This window comes from Hirundo rustica, chromosome 6 (assembly GCF_015227805.2).
Source record: "Hirundo rustica isolate bHirRus1 chromosome 6, bHirRus1.pri.v3, whole genome shotgun sequence".
Classification (NCBI taxonomy): Eukaryota; Metazoa; Chordata; class Aves; order Passeriformes; family Hirundinidae; genus Hirundo; species Hirundo rustica.
Window position 1 is genome coordinate 23,414,081 of NC_053455.1, and position 12,326 is coordinate 23,426,406.

The 12,326-nt window shown below is 54.0% G+C and overlaps 1 protein-coding gene across 1 annotated transcript; it reads left to right on the forward strand.

Moving 5' to 3' along the window:
* The first annotated feature begins 2,999 nt into the window (after positions 1-2,999).
* On the forward strand, positions 3,000-10,847 carry RPS6KL1 (ribosomal protein S6 kinase like 1). The gene is made up of 10 exons (XM_040066677.2): positions 3,000-3,237; positions 3,524-3,648; positions 4,461-4,553; positions 5,351-5,398; positions 6,167-6,299; positions 7,655-8,521; positions 9,338-9,427; positions 9,581-9,663; positions 9,949-10,044; positions 10,168-10,847. The coding sequence occupies exons 1-10, from the start codon at positions 3,000-3,002 to the stop codon at positions 10,276-10,278; spliced, it is 1,884 nt and encodes a 627-aa protein (XP_039922611.1). The 3' UTR covers positions 10,279-10,847.
* The last annotated feature ends 1,479 nt before the right edge of the window (positions 10,848-12,326 follow it).

A 12,326-nucleotide genomic window follows, 5' to 3' on the forward strand; every position in this document is an offset into this window, starting at 1 on the left:
GCCCCAAATCCAGCAGCATCCAGCATGGACAGACAGAAAACATGTTCCAGCCCCAGTGCTCCCAAATCCCTCATCCTTTCCCTGTCTGTGTACTCCTTGCAGACAGGCAGCTATCCCACAGAACCCAGGGAGCAACAAACCACTGGGTTATCAGCGTCCCTGGGCTCCCTGCGTCTTCTAGCCTTGCAGGGCAAAGGTTTGTTTAATAAGGCTTTAGGAGCCTGAGCTGCAGTAAGATGGTTTAGGAGGAGAGTTATAGGGGAGACGAAACATAAAGTGGCCTTATGCACCAGGAGCAAAATTTTATGGTTTTTTGGAAGTAACTGTAGAGGTGATGTGGGGATTGGCCCAGAGATGTATGATTGTAGCTGATGAAGCCCTGACGTTAAACCTTCACTGGTTACCTCTGGTCTCTCTGAGTGCAGGATGCCACTGAAGCACTGCTGACCAGCAGCATCTCCCAGCCATGCCCGTGCAGGCCTCCCACGTGTCTCCATGAAAATAAAGAAACACCGAGGCCCTAACTTCTTGATTGTGACTTACAGGTCTTTTGCATCCTCACAAAGTTTGGCATTATCCTGCCTGTTGAAGCTAATGATGTTTGCAGTCTCAGCATATTTTAAGCTTTTGCAAGCTCTCGTGTCAATTTTAGCCAGTGAGAAAAAAGGCAGCTCTCACTCCTCTCCCTGTTACTTATCTGTGCTGGTTTTGCTTTGGCAGTTCCCATTTTTCAACAAAGACCATAAGCTCTTCAACAGGTTAATCTAAAAGTAATCCCCCAGATTTAATGTCCCCTGTCCGGCACTGGCATGCAAACCTGGAAGCCCACAGATAAAGGCAATTGTGCCTCAGGGCTGGTACAAGGCTTCTTCCCTTGCAAGGCTTTTCCTCACAGGAACATCCTTGAGGCACTTCCTGCTGATGCCTTCAGCTCACTCTCTTCTGGCCACTTCAGAGGTGTTTGATGAAGAACTTAACCAAGTTTTGTACCCTCCTGACAACTCCTCTTCACACATCTTCCTGTCACCATCACCTCAATATCCAAACCACTCTACAGAAACGTTGTGCTGGATTTTGTGGTTTCTCTGTGCCCTCTGTCCTCTCCAGGCCCACACAGATCTGCTGAAGCCAGGCAGGTGAGTTGTGCCAGCAGCACCCCTGCTCTCATCCCTGACTCTCCTTTGCTTCTTGCCTGCTCGGACTTTTCACTTCAAAGAGGAGCCTCCAGTCTCTGGTGGGAATTAAAACACCCCAGAGACTGTGGGGTATAAATAGGCTGGGCAGAAACAATTGGTCTCTGTTAGGCAGAGGTGAAAAAAGGAACCTGGAAGCTTTTTGAGGAGAAACCAAAGAACCAAACACACTGATTATGTCTGGGCAGTGAGTTGTCTTACAAAGCAGATGGCTTTGTATCCTCCTAGACCTGCCCTCTGAGGCACAGTCAATACTTTCATACCCCCAAAGAAATGGTCTTTGTAAGATAGACAGTGTGGGGCTGCTGGATGCTGAGCCAAGCTATGGGCACAGGCTTCACTGTCCTGTTTTGCTGTTAACAGGCTGGGCTGTGCAAAAGAGCTGCCCAGGCCACCTGAGCCCGGGGAGATCCCCTCCACGTGTATGCAGCATATGGAGTAGTCACAGGTCAGCCACAAACGGGCACTCCTCTGCCAGTCCCACAGCAAGTACCAGGTCTAGCAGGGGCTGAACTCAGTGACTGACCAGGCTGGTGTGGCTGTGATGGCACAGCACAGGGCCAGCTCCTGACAAAATGAAAATCCCCATCTTAGGATCATTTCCTGTTGCAATGGGACATGTACACAGGTTAGCAAGGGATGGACAAAGGAGCAGGGGCCTCCCTCTTCCCAAACAATCTTAGTACAGTTTTTCTAAGGGCATCCCTTGGATTTCATTCCAGCCCTCCTTCCTTTTCAGGTCCCTTGCATGCCTGTGGTGAGGCCGTTATTTAACCTGGGACCAACCACCCCACAGACACAGCAAACCAGTTGGCCAGTTGATAGTAACCACTTGAGCGCTCCTGGTTCGGCAAATCTCCTTCACTGATAACTGCAGTAACGTAGCAGGCCCTGCAAGGCCTCCTGGCCTTCCAAGAAAAATCAGGCTAGGAGGGCAGGAATACATGTTTCTAGAATCAGCCAAAGACCAGTATTTTCCACATACAAAGAATTTGTTAACCACCAGCTGGGATCTCAATTAGGTTGTCACTTTGACACACCTTAATGCATTTGTGCTGATGTTCCCCACGCTGTACATTTGGAATAAGCTTGTAAAACCCAATGAGTCTGCAAGAACTGGTAGAAGGGACGGCGGAGAGCCCGGTGTCAGGGCCAATGGCACCCACTCGAAAGGGGAAATCGGGAAGAGCCGGGGAACCTGGGCTGGCCACGATGAAGTGGCAAGACACACACCACCTTAACTGCGGCAGTGGGGAGCTGCTGGAATGGGTGCAGCTGTCAGGAGGACGGCAGAGACAAAGGCTAATTAAAATACAGCTCATTACACATTATGAGAGGAAGGCAATGCTGCGGCAAAGGCATCATTTAATGAACGGGAGCTTGGTTAATTATGGACAATTAATGGTGAATGAGGCTGACAATGAAGCAAGCAGAGCGACGGCGCTGATGGCGAGTTAACGGAGAGGTGGAGCGCCTGCCTGGGGCGGGGGCGGGACCCCGGGGGGGACCCGGGCGCGGATCCCGTGGGGGTTGATGATGATGAGATGATGATGAGATGATGATGATGATGACGATGATGATGATGATGATCTCATCCGCGGCCAATCAGCACGGCCCGCCCCTGCCGCGCCCCTGCCGCTCCGCCCGGCGGTGCCGGGGGATGCTGCCGGCCGCGCTGCCCAGGTGCGGCGCGGCGGGGGCGGCGGGGGCGCGGAGCCGGGGGCCGTGCCGGTAAGCGAAGGGGCCGGGGCCGACCCCGCAGCCCCGCTCCTGTGTCCCGGCTGCGCGGGGCGGCGGCGCGGGGCCATGAGCCGGGCGGAGGCCGAGCCCTGCTCCCGGGCGCTGGCGCAGGCCCGCGTTTACCTGGGGCAGCTGCGGGGCCGCGTCGTCCCGGCGGGGCCCGAGGGCGGCGGGCGCCGGGACTACCTGGTGGAGGCGGCGCGGCAGCTGCGGCTGGCGCTGGAGCGGGACGTCAGCGAGGACTACGAGGAGGCCTTCAACCACTACCAGAATGGCGTGGACGTGCTGCTCCGCGGCGTGCAGGGTGTGTGCTGTCTCCCGGGGGCGGCGGACCGGGGCATCCCTCCGGGGAGACCAGCCAGGGGACGTATCGGGAGTCCCGTGAGGGGCCAAGGTATCCCTGCGGGGAGAATGATGAGGGGACGGGAAAATCCCTTTAGAGAGAGTGTTTAGGGCGCTGGGGCGTCTGTCCAGGGAGTGCGTCCCTACCGGGAGAAGGGTGAGAGGGCTGGGCCATCCCCCTGGGGACTGTGGCCAGTCCTCCGGGGCCGAGCCGGGCCCCTCACACGCACCCTTTGCGCCGACCGCAGTTGACCCCAACAAGGAGCGTCGGGAGGCCGTGAAGCGGAAGATCACCCAGTACCTGCGGCGCGCCGAGGAAATCTTCAACTGCCACCTGCAGCGGGCGGCGGGGGGTGGCACCTCCGCTGCCACGGTGAGGGGCTGGCCTGGGGGTGGCAGCGGTTCTGCGGCACCGGGAAACGGGGGTGGGGGGTGGACACGCAGGTAAAGCAGCCCCGGTTGTCCTCCTTGTCTGCCTCTGCGAGATGCCACGCTAAGATGGCAGGCACATCGGGCCGCCGAGTGTCCCGGCCTGCCAGTGGCTACAAGGGAGCTGGCAGCTCTTCACCCTGCCTGCAGCAAGGAGCCGAGGCGGGCCCAGGCTGCCCAGGGTACTTCCAGGACCCCACCCTCCAAAGGGTGCATGCTTAGCTTGCTGCCACCGTAGTGGGTATGGACATTTGTGTGGAGACTGAAGCCACTGCGGGGAACCACCCTGTCAAATATTAAAAATGTCCTCTTCCCCTCTGTCATCGTTTCCATCTGTACGGAAATCAAAGGCAATGGCTGCTTTTTGCATTGTGGGAAGGAGGTGTTTAAAGAAGGGAGAAGGGAGTGAGGCAGGGAATGGTCAGAGCCTAGTGGGAAGAATGTGGGGAGAACTACCTTCCACATACATCCCCTTAATGTTGAAACAGTCCAGATCTAGCTTCAAATTTTGGTGTGATTTCTACCTCTGCTGAAAGTGAAAGCTTTCCTTAAAGAATTTAGAAATCCGGGGGTTGGCGAAGAAAATGACCCAGCTGATGTTAAAAATGAATCATGGCTGTTGGAGTGTTGTCTCTGCATGTTGACCAGCTGGGTGGTATTGCTGCCTTCTCTGGAAAATGCAGGGACTTTTTCCACCCACTGTAATGGATAACAGCATTTCTAGGTCCTACATCCTCTTCTTTTATCACCTTGCAGGGCTACAGCAGCCTGCGTTTCCGGCCGATCAGGACACTGAGCTCAGCAGTGGAGAACCTGAGACGGTGTAAGGTTGTGGGAGTGATTGATAAGGTAATGACTTGACCTGGAGATGGGGGCTGAGGCTGGACCAAAGGGAGCATAAGCTGGAGGGTCCTTGCAGCTGGAATGGGAGTACCAGCCCTCAGCACATCCATCAAGCAATGTTGGGGTATATATCCACACCATTCCCACCCAGAAAAATTCAGAGGAGAGGACTCAAGACCCCTTAAGGAACTCCTTAACAATTAACTAATTGGGAAATCTGTTAATGTCCCTGTTACTTTTCCTTACCAGACCTCCCAAGATATTTACAGGGAGGTTTATACATCTTGTTCTTTCCCACATATGGAATCGTGTTTGATGCCCAGGCGCCACAATGGATTATCCACTGGACTCCTGTGGATAATCTAGACTTCAGCAGAAGCTGAACTATTTGGATGAATAAACTAATTAGAAGTTCATTATCTTGGAGTGAAGATGCCAGGCTTACTGTATCCACACGCACATGGCACAGTGCTCTCCACGGCTGTTCACACATCTCAGTTTGTTAGGACTGATGTGATCCTCCTGTCTTGATGAGGCCCAGGTTTGAGCCCAGAAAGAGCATTGTGAAACCCTTCAGTGTGAAGGAAGTAAAACTGGCATGGGAACCACCTCTTGATTTAATTAGTGTCCTGCTTCTTGGCTGCATGGCTAGCCCCTTGCAGATAATCTGTGTTTTGTCTTTCACAAAACTCTTCCAGCTGGGTGGGAGTTTGTTTCAGTTCAAGAGTTGAGTCCCTTGGGTCATTCCTGTAGGCTGTGTGTTGGGTCACCACTTCTGACCAGTACTGTGTGTACTGCCCCAGGTGCAGGTTGTCCAGGATCCGGCCACTGGTGAGACCTTTATACTCAAGGTGGGTGTTTTCGGTTTCATCTGCCTGCTTCTCCCTCTCAGGCTGGGGCCACCTTGTCCAAGCGGATGGCCAGGCAGGTGAGAGGATAAAAAATAGCCGCTCTCAGAGGTTGGGCAAAGTTCATGGTTCCAAAATCTTCTTTTGACTGCCTCAGCCATCCTCTGTGATCAGAAAGGAAGTGGTTCTCCTTGGCCATCTGTTTCTCTGACTCGTAACACTTCAAGCCTGTGTTAAACTGTGTCAAGCCCTGAAACAAGTTGGGAGGTGTGCTCAGTACAAGTCCTAGATTATTTTTCTGTGCCCTTGGAACTAATAATGAAGTACTTCAATAACTGGACAAGGAGGGTCTGGCATGAGAGGGAGAAGCATAATTTCCATCATCATGGAAAGGATTCCCATCAGGGGAAGAGGAGAAAGGATTGGGATGGCAGGTTCCTCCCTGAAGGGAGCAGGGTGGTTGCAGAGGAGTCATTGCTCTGGAGCAGCGACTCTGGGTCCCACAGTGCAGCTGTGGAGTGCCCTACCTTGGCAGAGCTTTGCAGAGCGCTGCCTTGTCACAGCTGGGTGCTGGGGACTGACAGACTCCGTATGAGCTGAAAGTTTGCGCAGAAGGCGCAGCTCCATTGTGGGTGACATGGGAGCAGCCATGGGGCTTGGCAGAAGGCACACTCCCTTCTGGCTGGCCTCCAGCCCTGCCAGGTGCTAGGCTGCACAGAGTCCACGTCCCTACCGTGGTGCTGTACCACCCATCTACCTGTACCTCCTCAGAGCCTCCCCAAATCCCACGTTGAGACACGTGAGCGACAGACCATCATCCCTCATGGGGTCCCCTTCATGGTCAAGCTGCTGTGCTACTATGTGAGTGAGGACTCCATCTTTCTCCATCTGGAGCACGTGCAGGGTGAGTGAGGACAGCCTTGCCTCCCATCTGTGAAGCATCTGGTTTATCCTTAGCCGTCCTTTCTTTCAAATTCGAAGTATGTTCCTCCTCCTGTTTTGCGACTGTTCCTTACAGTGATAGTGTGAACTGTCTTCTTCATAGAGGGGTGGTGGGTACTAGGGCTTGGAGACTTAGCAAACAGAACTGTTCCACTGTGAATTGCAGAGGTTTGACAAGAACTGGCTGGGGAAGTAGCCTAGAAATGGATCTGTGGAGACTTACAAGGAGAAAGAGGTTGTGTGTGTGTGGGCGTGTTACGTGGAAACCAGCCTTAGTCTCTAGAGAGATGAGCCACTGGGCCTCATGGGAGGGAGTGGCCATGCCTTTAAGAAATGAAGCTGATGTGATCCAGCATCTTAAAAAGAAAAACCTCTTCATTTTACTGGCATTGTCTGACCATAAGAGGAAGGTAATGGAGAACGAAAACTAAGTGAGGTTCTTCACCTGAATTGATGAGATAGTTATAAACTCTTTTTTTTTTTTTTTTTTTTTTTTGGTTACAAAAGATCACACTGGCTTTTGAGATCACATCAAAGAGAGGAGATGGAAAATTAGGGCATAAGGGGCAGCAAGCACACTGGGGTTTGGGTACATCAAGGAGGCACACCTGAGATTGTCCCAGATCCTGGTGAAGAAGTATGACAAAGTGGAGGCTTGTCCCATGGAGCATATTTACTCCCTGATGGTTGAATGGATGTGTAGGGAGCAGCAGCTGGAGTCCAGTAATGACAAATGGAGGCTGACGTGTGTTGGAGAACAGGCTCAACTCCTTGTGTATTGCTGTAGGATGAGTTTACAGAAAGAAGCCAGCACTGAATGTAGTGAGGCTGGGAAGCCCTGGCAACATGCTGTGGGCTCCAGGGTTTGCTGCTCTGGCTCATTGCTGACCCATGGCCTCATGCCATGCTGTGGGAGCTCTCTGGAATTTCTGCCACATTGGAAGGAAAGGCTTTCTGGGGAAAGTGGGGATGGCAGTGGGATCAGGAGCATTTCTGAATATGTGGCTTGTCTGTGACATGGAAGTGGCAGAGGTGGAATCAAGGAGACTGGGCAGAATGGGGAGAGGGCTGCTAAAGGAGAAGGGAATGGGACTTAGGTGTGCCAGGTCCTAGGGAAGGCGTGGCACTGGGCATGGTGTGCTTGTAGGGCAAGGGTGTATTCTGCATGAACTTGAGCTTTGCTGCTGGCGAGATTAATGATGTTCAGCAATGACCGCACTGTGTGGGCCTTGGCCTGGGCCTGAATGGGTCCTATTGACAGTGGGGGAACCAGGGATACTTTCTGAATCATCACTTGTTCTCCTTTCTGCTTTCCAGGGGAGACACTGTGGTCTCACCTCCGCTCCAAGTACTGTGTCCAGCAGGACTGTGGCAACTCAAACACTGTTCAAGCTCTGAGGGACCATGGCACAGAGGATGGTGTGGGAAACTCCCTGGGTGGCAGCCAAGTATCCATCCTCCGAGTACTGGGAAACACTGATGCCTCACTACGTCAGGAGCAGTCCCCTGGCCCCTCAGACTCTGGCTCAGGGAATCACTGCCAGCTTCTCCTGGCTCCTGCTGGTGGCAGGGGCGCTGCACCTGGAGGACGGGATCTGAGTGTGACACAGACTGTGTCTGGTGTTGTGGACCATTTTTCAGCAGCGTCAGCCAAATGCCCTGGCCACCTTACCAGCCAGGGCCTGGTTGTCTACCCGTGGAATGATCTAACCAGCAGCACAGGCTGCATATCTGAGAGAACAGACTCACAACAAGGCCTCAGGCTTCCCCAGGGGCTTGTCCCTGTACCAAAGACTGTGAGAGGGGGCCAGCCAGGGGCAGGGCAGCTGCCAACTCAGAAAGCGCCCGAGGCTCCCCAGGCTCAGCTCCTCCTGACCTTGGGTGAGAGGCAGCTTTCTGCAGGAGTTGCCCCGTCCAGCTCTGGCAAACCTGGTGTCCCTGACCCAGCCATGTGGGAGCCCTCATGGGGAGCAAGCCTGACCTGTGGCCAGCTCAGCAAACAGCCACCACCAGGAAAATGCAGGGCTTTGGCTTCCCATGGGCACAGCCGGAGAGCATGGGCTGTAAATGAAGAACAGGTGCAGCTGTGGGCAGCAGAAATCCTCCTGGCCTTAGAGGGACTTCACCAACAGGGGGTATTGTGCCGGGACCTCAACCCCAGGAACCTGCTGCTTGATACAGCCGGTAGGTAATGCCCCATGCTGCTGCCCCAAGGATGAGGGAATTGGTCTCTGGGAGACTACTGCTTGCTCCATTTCCAGAAGCTGTGGACTTTCTCGCGTTTGCTTTGGAGGAGGGAGGGAGTCTGGGAAGGTTTGGTATTTCTGAAATTGGAAGTGTGATCTTACTTAGGTTTTCCAAGTAATTATTTCATGAGATAACTCTGCAGCAGGAGAGTTGAGGGCCATAGCCACAGAAATGCATTACCCCTGCTCCCAAGAGGGGGTTGGCTGCCTGGGAAATCCCAGCCTGGGGAAGCTGAGACCAGCTGAACTGTGCCTGAGGTTAGTGGGACTAGTGGGTTAGTTTTCCCCTGCTTATAGTAACTGCCTGCTGGGGGTGTTCTGGAGCCATCCCATCCCTCTGAGCCATGGGTATTTGCTGTCAGTGCAAGTCCCTGCTCAGCTGGCAACATCTGGGACAAACTGGAGAGCTACAAATTGCTTACGAAAAGAAAAATGCAGAGAGTTTTGGAAGGAGAAAGCTAAGCTTCTCCGCCTTTCCCTTTAAAACCTACTTCTTTCCTCACCACAGCTTGCACTGAGATCTGTGAGCTTGCTGCCCACCTAAGCAGTGTCACCTGTTGGGCACTTCAGGCAAGCCCTAGGAGGGCAGCGGGGGCTGTGTGGTGCCAGAGGATGCTCAGTGCCTCTGTGTTCAGGGCATGACAGGTGCTTGGTGCCCTGGCTGTTCCCAGGGATATGGCTTGGCTTCATGCCATGACCAAAGCCCCAGTGTTGTCCTAACCTTCCTGCTTTTGACTCTGGTGCTGCTCTGCAGGTCATGTCCGTCTCACCTTCTTTGGCCAGTGGACAGAGGTGGAGCCCCAGTATTGCAGCCAGGCACGGGAAGAGCTGTACAGTGCTCCAGGTAAGGGATGTGTCCCCTGGCTTCTCCAGCTCTCTGCCCAGTGGCACCAGCTGGAGAGAGAGAACTTCCACAGGCAGCAAGGTGTGCCTAGCACAGTGTGGCCACTGGTGCTTCCTGCCTCCAGCTCTAACCCTTCTCTGTCTCTTTCTGCAGAAGTGGGGGGGATCATGGAGCCCACTGAAGCAGCTGACTGCTGGAGCTTTGGCTCTCTCTTGTATGAGTTGCTGACAGGAGTGGTAAGAGGCTGAGGGGCTGTGCAAGGAGGACAGGGGAGGAGGAGGCTCAAGGGTTGCCTGCTGTGTAGGGCTGGGAGGGTGCCTTGCCCTGTTTGCCACCTCAGTTCTTGGCCAGGTTCCTTTAGACATATGATTTTCAGTGCCTGTGCATGGTCTGTGGGTGTTAAGGGCCCTGGCTTTTAAATGCTGCTGTGTAGGGCTGGGGTTATGTGGCAATGAAGACTCAACAGGGTGCTCCTACCCTCCTTGGTGCCTCTGCTTACCATCACCCTCTGCCTCCTGCAGCCACTCTCCCAAAACCATCCATCAGGGATTCAGCCTCACACCCAGCTGCATCTGCCAGAGGGCCTCAGCCTGGCTGCTACATCACTGCTCACTGAGGTGAGAGGCTTGGGTGGATGGGAGGGAGAATGGGACTAGAGGTTGGGGAAGGGCAGGGTCCAGCCTGGGTACCTTCTCCAGTGTGCCCATCTGCCCATCCTGTCCCATTGCTTTTCTCTGCAGCTCCTGCAGTACAATCCAAACCGGCGCTTGGGCTCTGGAGGAGGTGGCATAACAAAGCTGAAGTCTCACTCCTTCTTCAGCACAGTCCCATGGAACAAGCTGGTGGGCTAGGCAGGCTGTCCTTCCCCCAGGGAGCTGGGCCCTGGGCTGCTTCCCTGGCACTTGTGACTGCAGGTGGCACTGGCAGCACTGCCTGCTGGGGAAGGCTCGCCTCAAGGGCTGCCCCGAGGTGGGGCACACACGAGGTACACAAACTGACATGTCCTTCTGTTTCTGCTTTTGTTCCTTGGCACCTCCAAAGAGGAAGTGTCAGGCTGGGCCAGGCTGTCTTCTCCAGGTCCTCCCTGGTGGGAAAAGGAACCTGGGTGCCCACCTCCAGGAAGAGGTAGTGTTCCCCTTCTTGGGGCATCCCTTCCTCAGCTCAGCACCATGTCCTGGAACTCCCTCCCTGTGTTTTTTATCTCTGCTGCTACCATAGTGACTCCCCTGCTCTGTTACTTTTTGTGGCTTTCAAATGCAGCCCCTCTGGGCCCTGCTGGCTGGAGCCCAAGCCCGTGGCCTCTGCCCCTCCCTGACTGCATGTGTGTATGTGTGGCTCATTCCTGCTGCAGGGGTGAGACAAGAGCCCTCTGCTCTTCTCCCCCTCTGAAAAAATAAACTACTCAGTATCACTTAGAGAAGTGTCCTTTTGTTTCTGAGCTGCACCAGCCAGGTGTAGGCCAAGCCTGCTGTGGGACAGAGAGCCCCAAATCTGTTTCTGAAAGCTGCTTGGGAGGCCCGGGTTGGTGTCATCCCCAGCCACCAGCACCCTGTGGCCAAGCTCCAGAATGTGGCACTGAGTACCTGGCATCTGCCCTTGTGCTCCTACCTGCCTCACAGCCTCTCAGGTCTGCACAGCTGTATGGCTGCAGCTCAGATTTGGAAGAAATGCCTGGATTTTCTTCCAGCCTTTTGTCATTGTTATGTGGCTCCAGCCTTCCACGCCTTGGTGCACCTTTCCACTGGCAGGGCAGCAGCCCTCGTAACTGTGCTTTGAGCACGGTCATCCCTGGTAGAGCACACAGTGAGGGTTGAAAGGAGTGAGCTCTGAGAACCAGCACAGAAGGAAGGAGGCCAAGTGTAATTCTGTCTGGATTAAAGAAAAAGCACCAAACATCTGTGTCTGCTGACAGCACAAGGTGGAGGCTGTTGTGCCCAGCTGTGGAAGTCAAAGCCATAGGCTGAAGGATGAGCTCACAAGGGCAGCGGTGCTGTTCTGGCCCTGCTCTCCCAGCACCCCTCACTGCTCACTTAATTTCCCACAGTAAGGAATTACTGTCCCAGCTCCTGCTAGCCCACTGCACTAAAGACACCCTCCCAGGCAGCAGCAGGAGCGCTCATCCAGCAGAGGGAAGCAGAGCTCTGGAGAAACTCATCTACACCAGCAAAGGCACGGACACCTAAACTGCTGTGCAGAAACCGGAGGACTGAGCAGGGAGCCGACCACTAAAGCCACAGAAGGCCAGAGAGCAGGAGCAGCTGAGCCTGGGGCTTTTCTTCTCCATGGCAGCCCGCATTGGCTGAACCCTCCAGCTGCAGCCTTGCATCCCTGCCCACCAGCCTCCTTGTCCTGTGATTCAGGAGAGGTTCAGGAGGAAAGACCCTGTGTCCAAAGCCACACCACAGCATCTTGCAACGCAGTGCCATGGGAGTCACCCGAGTCAAAAGAAAGCTTCAGGCACTCTCTTACAGCAAACCTTGACAGGGCAGTTAAAATAAAGCCGTTTGCTGGGCTGCATTATTTTAAGAGTTTGACCGTACATTCCCTTCCTGATTGGTTCAAAGGCCTCATTTATTGCAGCTCCAGAATAAAGGCTCATGTACAAAGTCAAGGTGGACCCTCTGAATCCTGAACTAAGAGGCTGAGTGCAAGCACCATTTTTAATTCAAAACACTCTCTTTCACTCAACTTATTTGTGCAAGAATTAGACTCTACCCTTCCCAGAACAAGGAAGGGTTTTTTTCCTCTTCCCCTAACCTGCCTTAGCCAGGGCCAGGCAAAAAAGCTGATTCTGCACTGTTTTTGTCCCTAGCTGCCAGGAAAACAGGCACCAGTACTAGGAACTGCTCTCCCTTTCATCCACATGGCAGCTGTGAGTGCAATTGTTTTCTGTTAGAAG

Excerpts from the sequence above, each read along its gene's own strand:
- RPS6KL1 (XM_040066677.2), top strand. The coding sequence starts at position 3,000 with ATGAGCCGGGCGGAGGCCGAGCCCTGCTCCCGGGCGCTGGCGCAGGCC. Across the intron at positions 6,300-7,654 it reads CCATCTGGAGCACGTGCAGG|GGGAGACACTGTGGTCTCAC; the intron begins GTGAGTGAGGAC and ends TCTGCTTTCCAG. Across the intron at positions 8,522-9,337 it reads CCTGCTGCTTGATACAGCCG|GTCATGTCCGTCTCACCTTC; the intron begins GTAGGTAATGCC and ends GCTGCTCTGCAG.